Genomic DNA, 18,732 nt, shown 5'->3' on the forward strand with positions numbered 1-18,732 from the left:
TCCTCACTTCACAGAAATTTTTAATGAGGAGCAAGCGAGGAAATGTGTGCACACCCATACCCACATTGATTTCCCCATCCATCATATGATACCTGCAAAGCAAATGGAAGTGACTTCTGTGGCTGTGGTATAGAAATGCTTTCTTTAAAGAATTAAGGAACTCATCTACCCAAGACAATCTCTACCCTCTTTTTCATCCTCTTTGTTTTACACTGATTAACTTTCCTAAATTGACATTCACTTAGAGTCACTTTTAACTGAGGCCAACTTCATGGGCCTGGGGACTTCTTTTCATAAACTCCTTGGGAGTGCCTGGGTGTAGCCTGATGGGAGTGTTCCGATGGCAGTGATGATTGAAGAGAGACTCCCTTGGCCTAGGCAAATCCCACTTGGGATCTGGGCACATGTGGGTCTGTTTAACACCATGCTCAGCAGCTCATGGTACGAATTTGTGACCATCAGGCATTTACTGTTGATATGTGAGGTCACCACAGTAGGGGTGTTTGTCAACCAAATTAAACTTCCTCTTAATGACCTAAAATAATTGATTCGGAAGGCATTTAAATGGGCCAGGGCAATGTGTAAGCAAGCTGAAATCTGGCAGTTTCTGCACAAATTACTGTGCGTTGTTTGGTTTTTGTTTTGCTTTTGTTGAAAATAATGTGGATGGACTGTGGCTTTTGGTGCAGTAGTTGAGCCAGATTTGTATCCCAGCTCCAACATTTGTATCTGTAACTGATGGCGTTATTTACCTTCAGATCCCCATCAGCTAGATGCAGGCACCTACCCTAGGGCTAACCATTAAATTTCAGGCACATGACCAAGCTCTCACTCAATGGCAAATATTATTATTGAGTATTTTTAATGGTTTGTACAAAGTGGGCCAGCTATGATGACTAACTATATCTCATCTACTTCTTGCTAACCACTTCCTCCATGAACCACTGTTTGTATCAAACAAACAAACAAACAAACAAACAGACAAACAAGGTGAGTAAACCTGGGGTAGTAACCCTCTTTTTCCCTATTGTTTGGTTCCCAGTTGAACTCAAGATTAAAGTTGAACAGAAAGATTTAGGCTGTGAAAAGTATTCTCTTTGGCTGTACATTAACTAAGCATAGGCCTTGGCAGGGAAAGCTTGGGGGCATCACCCTGTGTTTGTGTGAAAACTGGGCATGGATTTGAGGCCTTAAATGTGGTCAGTGGTGCCATTAAGTATTGTTGGAAGCCACCAACACCCCCAGAGTGTTTTCTGCTAAAATGCTTTGCTCCATAAACCAGTACCTGCAAGAAAAGTAGAAGGGCCAGGCTGGGGTGTGTAGACACTTCTCCATTCCATGCCGAACCCCAGTGTCCAGCAGCCAGTGTTGGGAAGAATCCTCTTCAGTGTGTGCCTGCAAATATTTTGCACTGACCAAATGGGCTAAATTATGAATCTTGGTAAGTACATATTTGTACTACCCATCCCTAGCTCTAGAAGAGGAGAGAGAGAGATGCTATGATTTTTGGAAGTCATCCCAATTTTTAAAAATAAGAGAATTTGGACATTTTGGCATATGGGGTTTTTTAAATGAAATTTCATGGAACTGAAAACAGTCAATTTTAGGTTTCCAAAAATTGTTTTGATTTTCGTTGGTATAAATTTGCTGCACATGGTTTTGGGGGGAGTTCTAAAAGATACATTTAGGACTTGAGGGTTGGGTTTTTTCCCCCTTCCTTTTTTTAGATTTATGATTGAGTTTTAAAAGGTAGATTGTTGTGGTTTTGCTGCCCTACCCCACTCCCAACTCAGTAATATGAAGTGCAGGAGGGCAGAGTTTCACTTTTAAGGACGGTTTCTGGAAGTGGCAATCATCCTCCATTGCTAAGCAGTGACCATGGGGCATCACTTCATCACCACTGGACCCTGCCTACCCGTTCCTCTTCTCCCACCTCAGAGTGAGTGTTCCATTAGCAGCAGCTGCTGTCGATCAGCACATGAGTCACCTGTTTAGGGTCAGGCTTATTGCACGTCAAGGATCAACACTGTCGGAAGAGAGGGAGATGCCCAGGAGGGGCTTCGGGCCACCTGCCGTGAAAGGATCAAAGGGTTGAAAGGTCAGAGGGCACAGCTCCCTTAACCATATCTGTCTGTGCAATAGCTGTTTCAGATTGTAAATCTTGGCAATTTCATTAAGTCCTCCTGGCTGCTACTGGGGCATTGAAATAATAAAATTTTATATCTGCTGCCTTTCCTGCCTCCGGTAGCCAGGCTGATACATTCTATACAAGGTGGGTGTCTTATGAAAACCTTCCCTAGAATGATCAGAGCAGCACTAATGAATCCGTATATTGGGAAGTTAGGGTTCCCAGGATCTCATCCTTTGGAAATGGTTGTTTTAATGGGAAAACAAAAGCCATGCAGCATCTTTTTGGATTTACAGATTACCTCTCCTCCAGAAAGCAGATCCCTAAACCTTCTTGCCACATGCTTCCTCAAGCACTCAGGAGGTGATGTGGGCTCAGTCAGCCCAGCTCTTATTACACAGCCTTGTCATGGTGCCAGATCCTCTCTAGGCAGCCCTTAACATCTAGCAAAGTTCTCCTTCCCACCCAGCAGAGCTTCATTGTTTTTTGTATTTTTTTTTTTTGAGCCATGTTTCCTGAATATGATTATGATTTCAGCTATTTTTCCTTTATCTTCAAAGTACTGTGGACCGTTAGGGCTCAGATGCTCCTGCACAAGACAGATCACAACACTGGCCACCCCTTAACCACGCACATACTTAAGGCCACCTATAATTTGTTTGCAAAGTTAAGAGATTGTCATGATGAAGGTGCTGTTTCTGAAATTCCAAGTGCTCCTTTTCATGGGAGATCAGTTCCTTCTGATTAAGTCCGTAATTCTCACTAAGCCATGTTTATGGGGGCAATAAACAATGTTTCAGTGTGCTTGTTAAATTGGGTCTCCAACCTCTCCACTCTTTAAAAATTGACATTTCAAATAAAAGGCAGGTGGAGATGGGAGTTGGGGTTTGCTGGGCTTAGTGATGGATGAATGAATGTTGGCCAGTGGCAGTTGTATAGGGCTGAGGCCTTGTTTTATGGTAGGGAGGCCCCAAACCATTTTGGCGTTAGGGAATCCATATCCTCTTACACTCCTAGTGAAGCTTCTGAATCCATGCCTCATTGTTCCACACTGAATGGATACTGTTATGAAGTAGCAGATACATTACAAACTCACTGTTTAATTTTCCTAACAAATCTGCTCTAGTATTGATAGCCTTGTTTTCCAGGTGATAAAGTTTGGGCACAGAGAAGTTATGTGGCTTATCCAAAGTCACACAGCGAAAGACAAGGATTTGAGCCAAGTTACTGCACTGTATGAAATGTATTAACATGCGAAAGCAAAGATATTGTACTGATCTTACTTTAGGGTCCATTTAACTATTTAGCAAACTGTCTGTGGTGGCCACAAGAAAAATGTGTGACCCAGCTACTGTCCTCAGTATGTGCTCAGCACCAGCTGTGTCGTTTCATAATAAAGGGCTCTGGGCTGTATGTGGGACAGTCCCAAGCTCAGTCACTCTTCTTTTAGAGCCTCAGTTTATTATCGATGAAATAAGATCCTACAAGGATATTCAGAGATTTTTAAATTAGAGTACATTATAAAGCTCTAAGCCATGTTCTAGGTGACAGGACTGTATGGAAAGGGGTATGTTAAAACCATAATTTTAAGGGCTAGTAACCAAACACATGAAGCCATGAGAAGCATCCCTGAGCCTGTTGTCCCTTGCCCTTGACTCAAGATTTGCAGACCGCTCCTTGTTATAGCAACTGGGGTCAGGAAGAGTTCCTAGAAAAGCAGGAGTATGGAAGCTGGAAGGAAGGGCTAGAGAGGTGACTCAGAGGTTAAGAGTGCTACTGCTGGCTATTCTTCCAGAGGTCCCGAGTTCAATTCTCAGCAAACACATAGTGGCTCATAACAATCTATGGTGAGATCTGGTGCCCTCTTCTGGCATGCAAGCACATATGCAGGCAGAACATTGTATATGTAATAACTAAATAAATGGGAGAAGGAGAAGGAAGCAGCAGCAGCAGTATCTGGAAGGAGTCAGGTTGTTTCACCAAGTACTCTCTCCCCAGGTCCTACCAATAGAAAAAAAAAAAGAATAAAGAATGTAAATTCCTTGACTCTTTTACACATGGAAACACTGAGTTTCCAGCAGTGTGGGAATCAAGGGTGTGATGGTCTCACACTCCACTCCAATTGAATAGAGGCTGTATTGGGATGGACTTGAAGACTGTGGCTTCAGGAGAAATGACAGAACTCAGCTTTCAGAGGAAAGCCTATCAACACTGAGGGTCTCTGGTGAGAACCTGTGGACTTGGCAATGACTCCCCAAGTCTTACCAACTATGATACCCAGCCCACAGAGAGGGAAACCAATGTTGTGCCTTACATAGAGTTGCCTGGCTAGCAGGTAAAAGACCGGGATACCAACCCTGGGGCTTTCTGACCACGCAGGCAGACATACTTCAGGTACTTGTGGATATTCTACTGGGACAAGGTCTCCGTGTCAGGGTTTCCCTAGGACACATCACAAGGAGGCTGGCAATCCCTAGAGTTCAGATCATGGTATAATTGTCCCTGTGTCCTTATAGCCCAACAGCTCCTGTGAATGACAAGCTCATGTGAGTGGTCACTCAGAAGAGGCACCACTTGAGAGGAGAGCAGGCCCTCTGCTGGTCTGGGATGAGGATCTCTAGCTGTTTTAATAAACGTCAGTGCTTAATACCTTGTGAGGTAGATTTGGCCTGACCTGGGAGTGTTTGCCCAACTTCCCTGCCCTGCCAAGCTTCTGTTTTTGTTTAAAGCACGCTGGGAAATTCCAGTGGCTTCTTAAGGCTCTCTGAACTGTAGGCTTAGATTTTAATTTTGTGGGGCAGGAAGGAGTCCATCAGTGACTCCTGGCTCCAAAGCAAAGCCACCACGTTTATCAACTACTTGGCAGCTTGGTGACCTCTGGGGCAAGAAAGGAAAGGAAATTGTCACTTTTCCTCTGTCTTTACCCAAGATTTCAGGAAGAATAAAGAGCTTAGGATCCCATTTGCCTCTCCTCTTCCCATCTATACTTGCCTCTTTCCTCTCTTTGCTTTCCTCCTAGGAGGCCACCGGCTTCCCAAGCTGTTCTTTGTTATGTGCTCATATGTATGCGCATGCATTTGGCTACATTTTATATGTGCTGGGTAGTACAAAGAACACTGCAACCCACATGCGTGTTTTTTCCCTGATACACATTGGTGTCTAACAACATGGGCACATTACTTCATCTCTTTAGCCTTGGTTTTCTCATCCATCAAATGGGTCTGATATTCCAGAGAAAACCCTCTTGAGGTTTATCATAGTTGTCAGAAAAAACAGTTGTCTCAAAGTAAGGGGATGCAGAGATATTGTAGCTCAGCTGTGTCCAAAGCTGAGCGCCATCCTTCTGAGCCATGTATCTGTACTCTCTGACCCTCAGCATTCCTCTTTGTCATATAAGGGTATCTGAGGTTAAGATGATATACACTAAGGCTTGGGCCACACAAGGACACAACTAGTGGCCATTGTTGTGCCGCTGTGGACATCAGTCAGAGGTGACGGGTGCAGAGTACATAACAGCTTCTGGCACTTGCCCGCCCCTGAAGATTTTCTGTGACCTTCAAGTTCTGTAACCCCAGACATACAGTTAACAAGAGGAGTGACTACATAAAGCCCAGGAGTAGTCATATAGTATAAAATTTCTTATAGCAAACTATTGAGATATCATTTGGGGCTTAATTTTAACTATATCTTCTATGTTTGAAATTTAAAAAAAAAAATGCAACCTACTGTTGAGAAGTCTAACTTGAAAGGGTATCTTAGCTGAGTCAGGAGACAAGTCAGTTACCCTTTCCCAGAGGGATGAACTGAATGAACCTAGTCTTTATTTGAACCAGAGCATAGTGGCCATGGTGATGAGGATATTGAGTCCTATCAAAACAGTGTTGCTGGGCAGTAGTGGCACATGCCTTTAATTGTAGTACTCTGGAGACAGAGGTAGACGCACCTCTGAGTTTGAGGCTAGCCTGGTCTACAGAGTGAACTTCAGGACAGTCAAGGCTACACAGAGAAACCCTGTCTTAACAAACAAAAAATCCAGTGTGTCAGAAACCTGAAAGATGGCTTGGTGGGTAAAAGCCTTTGCTGTGCAAGCCTTAGGTTCTGAGTTCAATCCCTAGAGCCCATGTGGCAGAAGGAAAGAACTGACTCTCCAAGGTCAACCCCCATACATTGCTCCATGGCACACATACAACAACGATAGTAAAAAAGATAAAAATGAAAAATCAAGTTTCATCCTGCACACACACCCTCACCCTCAGTTTGCTGCTGCCATAGGGAGCCCCCTGTGTAGAGTAGATGATTCAAAATTACTTTGGCTCATGACCTAGGCACAAAATACGTATTTGTTTGTTCTTCTTAAAATACTCTTACAGTCTTATGTAACGTATCTGTGGACCTATAGTATAGATTAAAAACATAATAAGATGCAACTGGTTTTAAAAAGCTTGTCCTGGGCTCTTAAGATCCAGGTCAGCCTCTCTTGTTCCTGCTGTTCCTCCTCCATCTTACTGCTGTCTCTTGCCAGACTACCTTGGGAACATGAAAGTGTTTCGGTGGAGTCCCAGTCAATCTCTGCTTCCTCTCTAAAGGGAAGCAGGACAACCTAAAGAAGCAGTTGTATTCTATAGGTATTTTCTGACATTAATATGCACTACCTATGAAATTATTAACAGATTTATTGTTTTATTTTTATAGCAAGAACAGCTTAATACCTAGTGCAAATTATATATCCTATGTATCATACATATATATTCAGTTCATTCCCAAAACAAGCTGGTGGGACCATGTTACCACTTTTTGCTAATGTATGATATTTGAAGGGTAAAGTGTACCTGTCCTAAGTATATGGTGATCTGAGTCTATAATGGCGACACACTGTGTTCTCACCACACAGATAGAGAGAAAGCATTACAACACCAGCAGCCCTTTCTGTGGCAGCTCTACCCAGTCTTCACCAGTCTACTGGTAACTACTGTCCTGGGTGTAGGTATCACCTCTTCACTGAGCAGCCGGTTCTAAAGATAAGGGTCTAAGTGACTTGCCCACAGCATGGAGGCTGAGTTGTAACCCAGACACCGGCAATGTGGCCTCAGCATGAGCCAGAGTCAGAAAAAGAACAATAAACTAGTGGGAGTCTTAATTTTTACAGCATAAAATCATGACAGTAGAGTCTTAGTAGTCTTTGCCTTCCTCAGAAAATAAGTTTAACTCTTTCTCCTCAGAACTGTAGCCCCTTTATTGGCATACTTGTCAAATCACAAGGAGAGAAACTTTCTAAAGTAGTTAATGTGCTGGCCCTTAGTACATTCAGACCCTGTGCTGAACTCTATACACAAATATACACTAGCCACACCACACAAGCTGGACAGCTTCATCTCCATTTTGTAGATGAGAAAACTGCAGTTCACGAGAACTTCCTAGAAGTCACAGTCCTGAGACAAGGCTTAGATTAACTGGTCTGATTCCAAGACCTGCCATCTTTATTCCTGACTTAATGCCTGCTGTCTCTGTCCACTGTGAATTCATCCTGTGCTAATTAATCATGGTAATTTTACATGGTTGTTATCATTGTCATCATCATTGTTATTCCCATCGCACTTCCTGGAGCAGACTCCAGTTTGCTTATAGTGGGTTTGCATGGTCCATGTGGGTTTTCATTGACATCTGCTACAAGGCCGGACTCCCAGTAGAATGTAGCCAGTCACAGCTGGTCTGCTCTTTCCCCAGCTAAGAAATATATTCCTGTGTCGTACTCTGTGCTGGACACTGCAGACCAATGAGGTATGGCCCTGCCCCAGAGATGGGGCTGTTATAAGGATAACAGAAAAGATTCACCACAGTGACCCCTAATACCTTCATCCTGGTGCAGGCACACTTCCCTCCATTGCAGTCAGTTAGAGGAGACTAAGGTGACTAGAGCTGGGCTCTGCTCCTCAACTTTCAGTCAGTTGGTTTCCCATGCCACCACTGCTTGCTCCTCGTATTTACATCCCTCCGTTCTGTTTAGAGCCATCATTTCCTCTTAATTGTAAGTTCTGCCTTTTCACTAACTGCCAGATCCCCTTCCTGGACATTGGGTATTTAGACATACCCTAAGAGGACACAAGGTACCAACATTTTTTGAAGTTCCCATGTTGCCATAAAGGGCATAGGTGTCAAAGGTCTTCAGGGTGGCCCTGGGAAGTACCCCTTGTCCTTTCTAAGTCTAGTGTGAGTTTATTCTGCCTTCTAGACATCATCCTGATGGGTTTATCAACTGCACTGAGGTATAATTTATGCACAACAAACCATCCATTTAAAGTGTATGGTTCAATGAATTTTGACAGTTTTTAAGCCACCACCATAATGAAGATTTGGCACATTCCTATTACCCATGAAAGAGCATCAGTTTTTAACTTCAACACTTACCTTGCACTTTCTGTGTGTCAGGCACTATTTAAATACTTTTAAAATGTTAGCCCATTTAGTACTCACAGCAAGCTGATAGGATAGCGTCTTCATGTGAACCCAGAAGAAAGGAAACAGGCGTGGAAAGATTGACTTGCCCACGTTGGTATAGCTGGTGTGGTTAAGTAGAACTCAGACTAGATGTAGGGTGTGTGCTACTCACCTGTGGATTCTGTTACTCCTCTCTCCCAACCCCCACCTTCATTCATTTACTCATTTAAGAATTGTCCACTGTGGGCCAGATATTGGGGTAGGAACTCAAGTAGGAAACCAAGAGACAGGGCAAAGGATCAGTGAGATAGTACTGCATAAATAAACCTAGATCAACATGTTGCTCTGATTGTGGGACATCCAGGTCCCAATAACTATGCTATGCAGGCTATTGGGGTGCCTGAGCCCAGAGCCACCAAGTTCTGGAAATTATGCAGAAACTCTTTACCACACATCAGCATATCTAAGTACCACAGTGAGTATCTTAGTCAGGGTTTCTGTTGCTGCAGCAAAACACCATGGGGAGCAAAAGGTTTATTCGGCTTACACTTCCAGATCATAGTTCATTTTTAAGAAGTTGGGACAACAACTCAAGTATAGCAAGAACCTGGAGTCAGGATCTGATGCAGAGGCCATAGAGGGGTGCTGTTTTCTGGCTTGCTTCCCATGGCTTACTCAGGCTGCTTTCTTATAGCACCCAGGACCACCTGCCCAGGGATGATAGCATCTATAATGAACTGGATCCTCTCCCATCAATCACTAGACAAGAAAATGCTCTACAACCTAGCCTGCAGCCTGATCTTAGGAAAGGCATTTTTGTTTGTTTGTTTGTTTGTTTGTTTGTTGCTTATGTTTTTTTTTTGAGACAGTGTTTCTCTATATAGCCTTGGTTGTCGTGGAACTAGCTTGGTAGATTGGGCTGGCATCAAACTCACAAAGACCTGCTTGTCTCTGCCTCCTGAGTGCTGGGATTAAAGGTGTATTCTACCACCATCTACCATCACCACCCAGCATGAAGGCATTTCTTAAAAGGTTCCCTTCTCTCTAGTGACTCTAGCTTGTGTCAAATTGACATAAAAACTAGCCATAAAACAGTGAGGATAGGGCTAGTATCATCCCTTCTCTTTTCTCAACTGGGAGCCTAGAGGGTTTGTGATGTCCAGTGCAATGCTTAAGGCTACCCATGTGCTGTGGACGAGTTAGAGGTGACTCTTAGACAATTGGTGCCCTCTCAGCCACTTCTAATCACCTCATGTGCTGTAAGTTACCCCTTGCCTGACCCAGACAGGGGTCAAGCTAAGACTTTGACAAAAGTACACAGGAAAGACATTTTAACATTTTAATGAATAATATTGATGAGATACTGCTGTTTGTGTGTAAGACATGTCATTTGGAAAGCCAGTATGTATGTCAGTGTTATTTGGGGGGATTTTTTTGTTGTTGGTTTCCCCCCCCCCCCTTTTTTCCATTCTGAGGAGAAGCCTATGGAGTCTGGTGGGGGAAGGGTTTGCAGCTGGCAGGAGCCGTGGCATATGCTGTAACTAAAAAGAGAGTGAATGTGTTGGTGGGACAAGCTACCGGAGAGCTGTCTCGGTGTGCCGCGGTACTCGTAAGTGTTCTAATTGGGTAGGATTTTTGGAGGACTATTTTGACATCTGCTCGTGTCTTTGCTGATTTTTCTTCACTTAGAGTAGGAAACACAAGCTGTGGATAAAATGGCTTTAAAATAATTGGAAGAAAAGATATCTCTCCAAGTTGAATTCACCAGGGATACTTCTTAAGGAGTAAGAACTAAAATTCACTTCTAGGAATCTGTCCTGAAGCATAGAGCTCCCAGCCTTCAGACTTCATGGCCATGTCATATATATTAATGTGTTAAACACTGCAGGTAACATTCAGCCAAGTGGCCTTGGTTAAGTTTGCCTCCGTGTAACAGAACACTCTGGAACAATTAGTAACTGTCACTTAGCTTTTCATGAAGTGCAGCATTGCTTATGCTGTAATCAATGAGAAAAATGGGGAGGGGAGCACTGCAAAGGATTTAGAGCAATGATAAGAAAGCAGGAACACAAAAGGAATAATTTAGAATGACTGCTCCAAGCAGTAAGCTTCTTTCTGCATAATAGGCATATATAATTTTATGTTACAAAAGGCAAGTGTGGTTTTGCACAGGGGAAAGCAGGTCTGAAGAGAGTCAGCTATGCCTGCCTGCTCCGCACAGGTGCTCAGCGTGAGTCCTGAGAGTCTCCTCAGAGAGGTGTTAGGGTCAGACCCTTCCATAGAAAGGTCTGCTGCCTTCCCCAGCAGTGTGGCACTGGGAAATTTGCTTAGTCTCTGAGCCTCCATCTTTGACCTGGAGACTAGGCTATCTCCAACATGATGTTGAAGAGAAGTTAACTAGCACTCAAAAGCCATCCTTCTCCGCTAGCACTCCCATTCACAGCCTTACAGGAGAGAGCACCCTCCAGCCAAGCTGCCTGTCATTCTTTCCTTGGGAACTCTGAGCTTCAAGAAGCCCCTTGAGCCCATGCCAGCCCCTTTAGGAGAGGCCTTACCACCGGCAGGGCAACATTGTCCCATGAGAGGAAACTGCCAACCCAGCTCCTGCCTAGAGCCCAGTGCTGGGGACAATTTGGTTACTAAGGGGACCCTGGCCTGCTAAGTCAAGAAAGGAGGCCAGGGTTTTTCCTCTTCTTCAGCCTGCTGCCATTGTTGAAAAAGTAAACACTCCACACAGCTTAATCGGCAAGTCCTCCAGCCAGGAGTGGAAGGAAATCAAAAGCCTGTTCCAGCCGAGAGTCCACAAGGGTTCGTCTGTGTTGCTGGGGCAGCTCTGGGAACACAGAAACAAGGCCCGATTCTGATCCATACTCAACACCCACTCACAAGGCCTTTCAACCCCAGGACCACTCTCCAGTGGCCATTGCCTCCTGCCCCTTCTGTTTGGAGGTATTGGGAGGGTCAGATGAGGCAAGACAAGAGATGCTAGAGTACAGTGATCCTCAGCTCAGTTCTCCCAGCCTGGCATTCCTCATCACCACTCCTATTCTGCCTCTGATGGCAATCATTAGCCTTTGAAGTGAGAGCCAAGCTGTTACCACCAACAGGCCATTCCAATTGCAGCTCTTCTGAGAGCCTATATTAAAAAGTAGTAGTAATAGCTGCCATGGATTAAGACCTACTGAGTGCCTAGCACAGGGCATATATGACCTCTGGTCTTCATGACAGCCTAAAGGAATGATTCTCAACCTGTGGGTCGTGACCCCTCTGGCAAACTTCTATCTCCAAAAATACATTATTATTCATAACAGCAACAAAATCATGTTTATGAAGTAGCAGTGAAAATAATCATATGGTTAGGGGTCACTACAACATGAAAGACTGTATTAGAGGATTGCAGCATTAGGAAAGTTGAGAACCACGGGCCTAGAGGGCCTGGTAGGAAGTGAGGGGGACATCTATTACACTTACACAGATGCAGACATTCAGGTAGATGTGCCACCTTGAGCAAGCTTCATCACTTCATGGAGCCTCCATTTCTTATCTCTGAAATGGGTGGTAACACCACACCTTCTAGCTTCTGGTGGAAAAGAAAACCAATGGAGCAGACAATTGTGAGCTCTGAAATGTGTGTGGCCTTAGTGGGAGAAATGATTGTGGTTGACTTTCATGTAACTTCCTTGTGGTACACCCAAGGATTTAACCTGCTGGAGTGCAGCAAGGCTGCTAAGTCCTGAAGTCCTCTCTGATTCTCAGTGTACTCCTCTGCAAATAGGGCTTGTGCTGATTAAGACACAGTTCTGCAGAGCACCCAAGTAGCTGTGTCATTATCAACACCTTCTCATTTGCACCCAGCCTTCAAGTAAGGCCACAGTTAACAGAATGGTGGGGTTTCAGAAGGGAGAGAAAATGCATTGGTCAAGAAACTTGTTAGACCTCTTTGGCTCTCCATCCATGGAAAGTTCTTAGTACATGCTTACAAGGTGATCATATAGGTTTGGGGACTGCTCCCTGGCTCCTGGAAAATTTATAGCAAGACTTAGAGACTCTGGCCGTTACATGGAAATATTCTACGATTCTGTTTCTTGACTTTTTTTTTTAATCAACTTGTAAGAGGCTCCGACCAGCATAGACCATTCTCCGCCTAAGAGGAGCCTCAAAATTTGTCTATTTAGGTGCCATGATGTGTCCTAGAAGATAGAGTCGGAATGCCAGACAGTGTCTGTGACATTATTACATTACAACAGAGTGTCATTTTCTTAGCTGTTTGACCCAGGGCATGTTACCTAGCCTCTGTGAAATGGCCTTCACTGCTGAAGGTTGAAAGTTGGGGACCGGGGGATAGTGATCATTCAGGTTGGAGAGTTTTTGTGATTGTTACATGAGCAACAAAGGTGAGCCATATATACCTGGGGCTGTGGCAGTGATTCTGGACTTTCTTTACTTGCAGAAGGTCAGAAACATGGCCCTAGATGATGTTGTGATCTTGAACGTGGACACCAACACCCTGGAAACTCCTTTTGATGACCTCCAGAGCCTTCCAAATGATGTGGTAGGTAACGTGTGAGTTTTGATTGCTGAGTGCTTGTGCTGTGGTTCTGGGGCTTGGAGAGGTGGGGAGATACATTGAGGTGATAGTGGTAGGCACTGTTCAGTGACACTACCAAAAAATCTCCTTACAATGTAGGACTTACTGAAGATGGCAGATTGCAAAGTACCTTTTTAGTGAAATGAAGTGTCAGTGAGGATAGAAAGTAACTTGAGTAAATTATTTTCCATCTTGGCCTCAGGTTCCTATCATGAAAGAGAAATGCCGGGAAGGTGCTTAGGGTTATTATGGCAAAGGTGGAAACGTTCGTCTGATGATGCCTGATAACAAGAAAAACAAAGATGAAACATTAGCAGTCTCAAGAGGACTACCATACATGCAGCTGGGTCCCAGAAAATGAGGAAAGTAGGGGAAGACAGAAACAACTTTTAAAGAGTTTATAGTCAGCTTTCACAAGTCTTGATGAAAGTGAAAAACTAAGAGCTCTGAGAAGCTCAGTGAATGTGGTGGTTTATATGAAATGTCCCTCATACATCTCAGCATTTGAACACATGGTCCCCAGTGGGTGGCTGTTTGAGGGGGTTACTTGTGGCCTTCCTGGAGGAAGTTAAGTCGTCTGGGGCAGATTTCAAGAGACTCGATTCATTTCATGTTAGCTCCCTCTGCCACCTGCTTTTGGATCAAGATGTGAGCTCTGAGCCGCTTGTCCAGCCTCCTGCCACCACGCCTTCACTCCTCCCCAGTGCACTCTAACTCTCTGGAACCATGAGGCCAATTAAACTTTGTCATTTATAGGTTGCCTTTGGTCATGGTGTTTGATGACAGCAATAGAAGTGTAACTAAGACAGAGAGCCTGATACAAGCACACTGGACTGACCAAAATCCACACAGTGGCAAATTGTGATGATTTCTCAGAGGCAGTAATAAAGAAACAAATCTAAAGTTTCTAACAGGAAGTAGTAGTTCCAGCAGGCTTCTTCGTGTCAGGAACTATGTAAGCCATGAACATAGTGGGATAATTTTTTTAAAGTCATGATATAAAAGTTTTCTTTTTCTTTTCTTTGTCTTGTTTTGTTTTTCAAGACAGGGTTTCTCTGTTTAGTCCTGGCTGTCCTGGAACTTGCTCTATAGACCAGGTTGGCCTCAAACTCTTGAGATCCATCTGCCTCTTCCTCCTGAGTACTGGGAGGCACTGCCTCCTCCACCCAGTAAAAGACAAGTTTTCAATCTACATACTCTCTATCTACTAAAAATATGCTTTCAAAGATGAAAGCAGACATTTTTAAACTTTTTTTTCAGATTACCAAAAAAAAAAAACAAAACAAAAAAACAGAGAAATACTTGTTATCAAAGGAAGTTCTTGGAGGGTGGGCACTAACATAAGGAAGCATATATGACCAAGGAGTGAAGACAGCCAGAAACAGTCAATGTATGGGTCAATGTAAGATGGGTATGTTCTCATTTTCATTTTTATAAAAAAATAACTAAGTACACAAGTTAAAATATAGCAATATATTTTATGTTGTTGCATAAACAGCAGTGCATGACAGCAGGTTCACGAAGTAGAGCATGGGAGCGTGCTTCATTGGTTTTTATGTTCTATAGAAACTGCTGTGACATTGTTGGAAAGTGGGCAGCATCAAGTTAAAGATGTATATTGTTGACTCTGAAACTACCAGAAAAGAAAAAAAAAAAAAAAAAAAAGACAGTTTCATACAACTAGGCCCTCAATGCTGAGTGTTCAGAGTATTTTCCAGGAAGAATTAAAAAAAAAAAAAGCACACAGTTTGGTGGTGGTGGTGGAGCATGCCTTTTAATCCCAGTACTTGGGAGGCAAAGGCAAGTGGATCTCTGTGAGTTTGAGGGCGGCAGGCCGCCCTCTGCAGATTGAGTTCCAAGACAGCCAGGGCTACACAGAGAACCTGAGGAGACCAGTTTCAGCACAAGACACTCCAAGACCAAGTTTTCAGCACAAAGATGATTCATTTGCCCCAAAGGGACAGAGATCAAGGAATAAGAGACAAAGACAGGAGATAGAGGGAGAGGGGGGAGGAAATAAGGGAGAGGGGAAAGGAATATTTGTCCCAGAGGGACAAAGGACTGCCTCTGGATAAAAAGGAGACAGATGTAGCCTATAGGCAAATGGCAGTTTATAAAGGTAAACGGGAAACCCCTGTGTTAGGGTAAGCTGTTTGATTTTAATTGGACATATTAGAGCAGCCAAAGGAGGCTTATGATTGTGGAGGTAGCTGGACCTTGGTAGTTAGCCTTAGGAGGAGGAAGTGACCAAATGAAGGAATAGACCTTGGGGCTAGCTTTAGGAATGTAATCTAATGGTTTTTTAGCAAGGCAAAGGAACTGGGAAGAAGGGTAAGGCCTGCAAGAGCCATGTTTGCCATGTTCAGGGTGGCTAGAGTCCCTTCAGAAACCCTGTCTCAAAAAAATAAATAAATAAATAAAATAAACAAAAAAGCACACACAGACAAACAGAAACATTAGGAGGGTGGTGGGTTTATCTTGCCATTAAAACAGCATTTTAAAAAAATGCCTTTTAGGAATTACTTTTCTTGTCCCTTGTGACAAAATTCCTGACAGAATCACCTTAATGGAGTTAAAATTTATTCTGGTTCATGGTTTCAGAGGGTTATATTTCATCATGACTGGAAAAGCAAAACAACATATGTAGGCCCTGGAATCATGTGTGTGGGCAAGTCCTCTAAACATGAGCCTAGGAATCATACTCCAGATTAGAGCCACACCACACATCTAAATACTCTTTAAGCAGTTAGTTACTTCTGATTATATACTACCTATAAAAATATAGGTAGTATATAAAAATATGTTATGTGTATTTGTTTGTACATGTGCTTGTTGTATATGCATACAATGAAGGTTAAAGCTCAGTATTAAAAGTCTCTTAACTCAATGGTTAAAAGACTTCTTTTAATGTGTTTTGCCTGCATGTGTGTCTATATACCATGTGCTGTAGTTCCCAAAGAGGCCAGAAGATGGTATCACATCACTTGGAAATGGAGTTATAGACAGTTGTGAGATGATATATGGGTACTAGGAATCAAATCCAGGTCCTCTGGAAGAACAGCCAGTGCTGACCCATCTCTCCAACCCCCACCTTTTATTTTATTATTTTATTTATTTTGTTTTGTTTTATTCTATTATTTTATTTATTTTATTTTATTTTATTTTATTTTTTTGAGATGGGACTGTCACTGAACCTGAAGCTCACTGATTCTGCTAAACTAGCTGGCCAGTAAGCTCCAGAGATTCACCTGTCTCTGCACTCTCTCAGTACTGTGGTTACAGATGTCTGTTGCCACATACAACTTTTACTTAGATTCCGGAAATCCAAACTTGAGTAATCATGCTTGCTTTTTGAGTCATTCCCCCAGCTCCCTGAATTCGTCTTTAAATATAACAATTAAGATTAAAGAGTGAAAAAAATGGGGGCTGGAGAGATGGCTTAGAAATTAAGAGAATTACTACTCAATCATGAAAACCAGAGTTTGGATTACAGCATTATCACCCACATCAAGTGACTCACAAACGCCTGTCACTCCAGTTCTTAAGGGATCTAGTACCCTCTTTTGGCCTCCGTGGGTACCCATACACACATGTGTACATACAGTCGTATGGACAAACCACATAAATAAAATAAAAAATGTTTAGGTAAAAGAATGGAAACAATATACCATGTAGTCACTAATCAAAAGAGATTTGGGGCCGTGTGGTGGTGACTCACACCTTTAATCCCAGCACTTGGGAGGCAGAGGCAGGCAGATCTCTATGAGTTTGAGGCCAACGTGGTCTACAGAATGAGTTCCAGAATAGCCAGGGCTAAAACAGAGAAACCCTGTCTTGAAAAAAAAAAAGAAAGAAAAGAGACAGAAAGAGGGAGAGAGAGAGAGAGCTGGTGAGAAGAGACCAGTCTTCCATACAAAGGAAAGGCAAGGAATATCTGACAGAGAGTTCTTCTTTCCAGGAAAGCATTCACACTAACTGAAGTGATTTTGCTTCTAAAAAATAGTTTGCCTACAGGGTAATAAGATGAATGGACAGGAAAGCAAAGGGAAGGCTATTGAGGGGAGAAAGGGACCCAGCAAGAGGGGTCATGTAAATGGGGAGGGCCAGGCTAAAGAAATGGCTCAGTGTTAAAGGCTAGGCTAATAACCAAAAATGTAGATGGGAGGGCCATGGATAGAAATGGTAAGAACTGTATACGAAAATGCCATCATGAAACCCATTGTGCTATATATACAAACCTAAAAATTAATAAAAAAAAAAATAGGGTTTGCAAAGATAACTACAGTAAGTTTCATGGATAAACATCCAGGCTTTGGATTTAGTTTAACATCACAGTGGTATTTGTGGCTGTCATGTGACGCAATGTAATGTGATGGAAAAGATTCTTCAAACCTGCTATTCTTTCCAAAATGTATTCTAATTATGAAAAAAAAATTACACATATTCAAATTCTAGTACATTCTACAACACAGCTGATCAGTGTGTGTCAGTGTCATAAAAAACAAAGTGAGAAACAGTTATGCAGCAGAGGGGACAGAAGCATGACAATGAAGTACAGTGTGGGGTCCTGAGATAGAAAGGAACAGTATCAGCTGGAGATACACAGGGAAACCCCTGTCTCAAAAAAACTGAAAGACAGTGGGAAGAAGGGAGCAAGGAAGGAAAGGATGGAAGGTACAGTCATAGGAGCAAGGAAGGAATCACAGTGGGGCTGAGAGCAATGCACCAACGCTAGACTCCTACTTTGGATGAACTTCCAATGACAATATAAGAAACATCAGGAGGGAAAGCTGAGTGACACAGATGTGGGTATTCTTTCTTCATGCACTTTCTTCATAACTTTCTGTAATCTGCAAAATTCCAAAGGAAATACTTATTTTTTAAAAAGAAAAGGTTATCTTTATGCCTATAATTTTCACAATTTAGAGGAAATGCACAAATTCCTTCAAATACATAAATTTAGTAAGTGACTCAAGAAGAAAAAATATAAATATCATTATTCTGTTTAAAAACAAGTTTCATTTATGATAGAAACTTTTGAAGACAAATATAATCGTACATAGTTTTTCAGAATATTGAGGTATAAAGAACAACCCCCAATTTTCATGAAGTCAGCATTACCCTGAGATGAAAAAAAAAAAAAAGTATAAGATGGAGCTGCAGACTGATGTGCCTTATAAATAAAGATGTGAAATTTTAAACAAAATTATTGACAAGCTGGATCCCATAAGATAAGAACATGATAAAACACAGAGAGCAAGTCAATACAGATTGGAAATCAGTTTTAGAGACCTGCCCAATCTAGAACACTAGATCAAGAGAACTACAAAAAGCATGTGTATTTTAAGGAAAAATTCAGTACCCATTTAGTTCCCATTCCTCTTAGCAGGTAGGAATCCTCATAGTAAGAGAGCTATCTAGGAAGGACTTACTACCACACACCTGGTGGGAAAACTGGAGTGTAGAACCCAAAGAGGATGTCTCCTTTTCCCAGTCAGCACTAAACTGGAATCCCAGACCAGCTAACTAGGACAAGATAGATAGATAGATAGATAGATAGATAGATAGATAGATAGATAGA

The 18,732-nt window shown here is 42.6% G+C and overlaps 1 protein-coding gene across 3 annotated transcripts in view; it reads left to right on the top strand.

Moving 5' to 3' along the window:
• The window catches only part of Dennd1a (DENN domain containing 1A), a 474,895-nt gene that overhangs the window by 296,235 nt on the left and 159,928 nt on the right, over nt 1-18,732 (top strand). For all 3 annotated transcript variants that reach the window (XM_055599849.1, XM_055599850.1, XM_055599851.1), the window contains one exon: nt 13,014-13,115. In XM_055599849.1, the coding sequence (XP_055455824.1) occupies nt 13,014-13,115 (102 nt within the window). The remainder of the gene's footprint in view (nt 1-13,013; nt 13,116-18,732) is intronic.

This window comes from Psammomys obesus, unplaced genomic scaffold (assembly GCF_907164565.1).
Source record: "Psammomys obesus unplaced genomic scaffold, mPsaObe1.curated_primary_1811, whole genome shotgun sequence".
Classification (NCBI taxonomy): domain Eukaryota; kingdom Metazoa; phylum Chordata; class Mammalia; order Rodentia; family Muridae; genus Psammomys; species Psammomys obesus.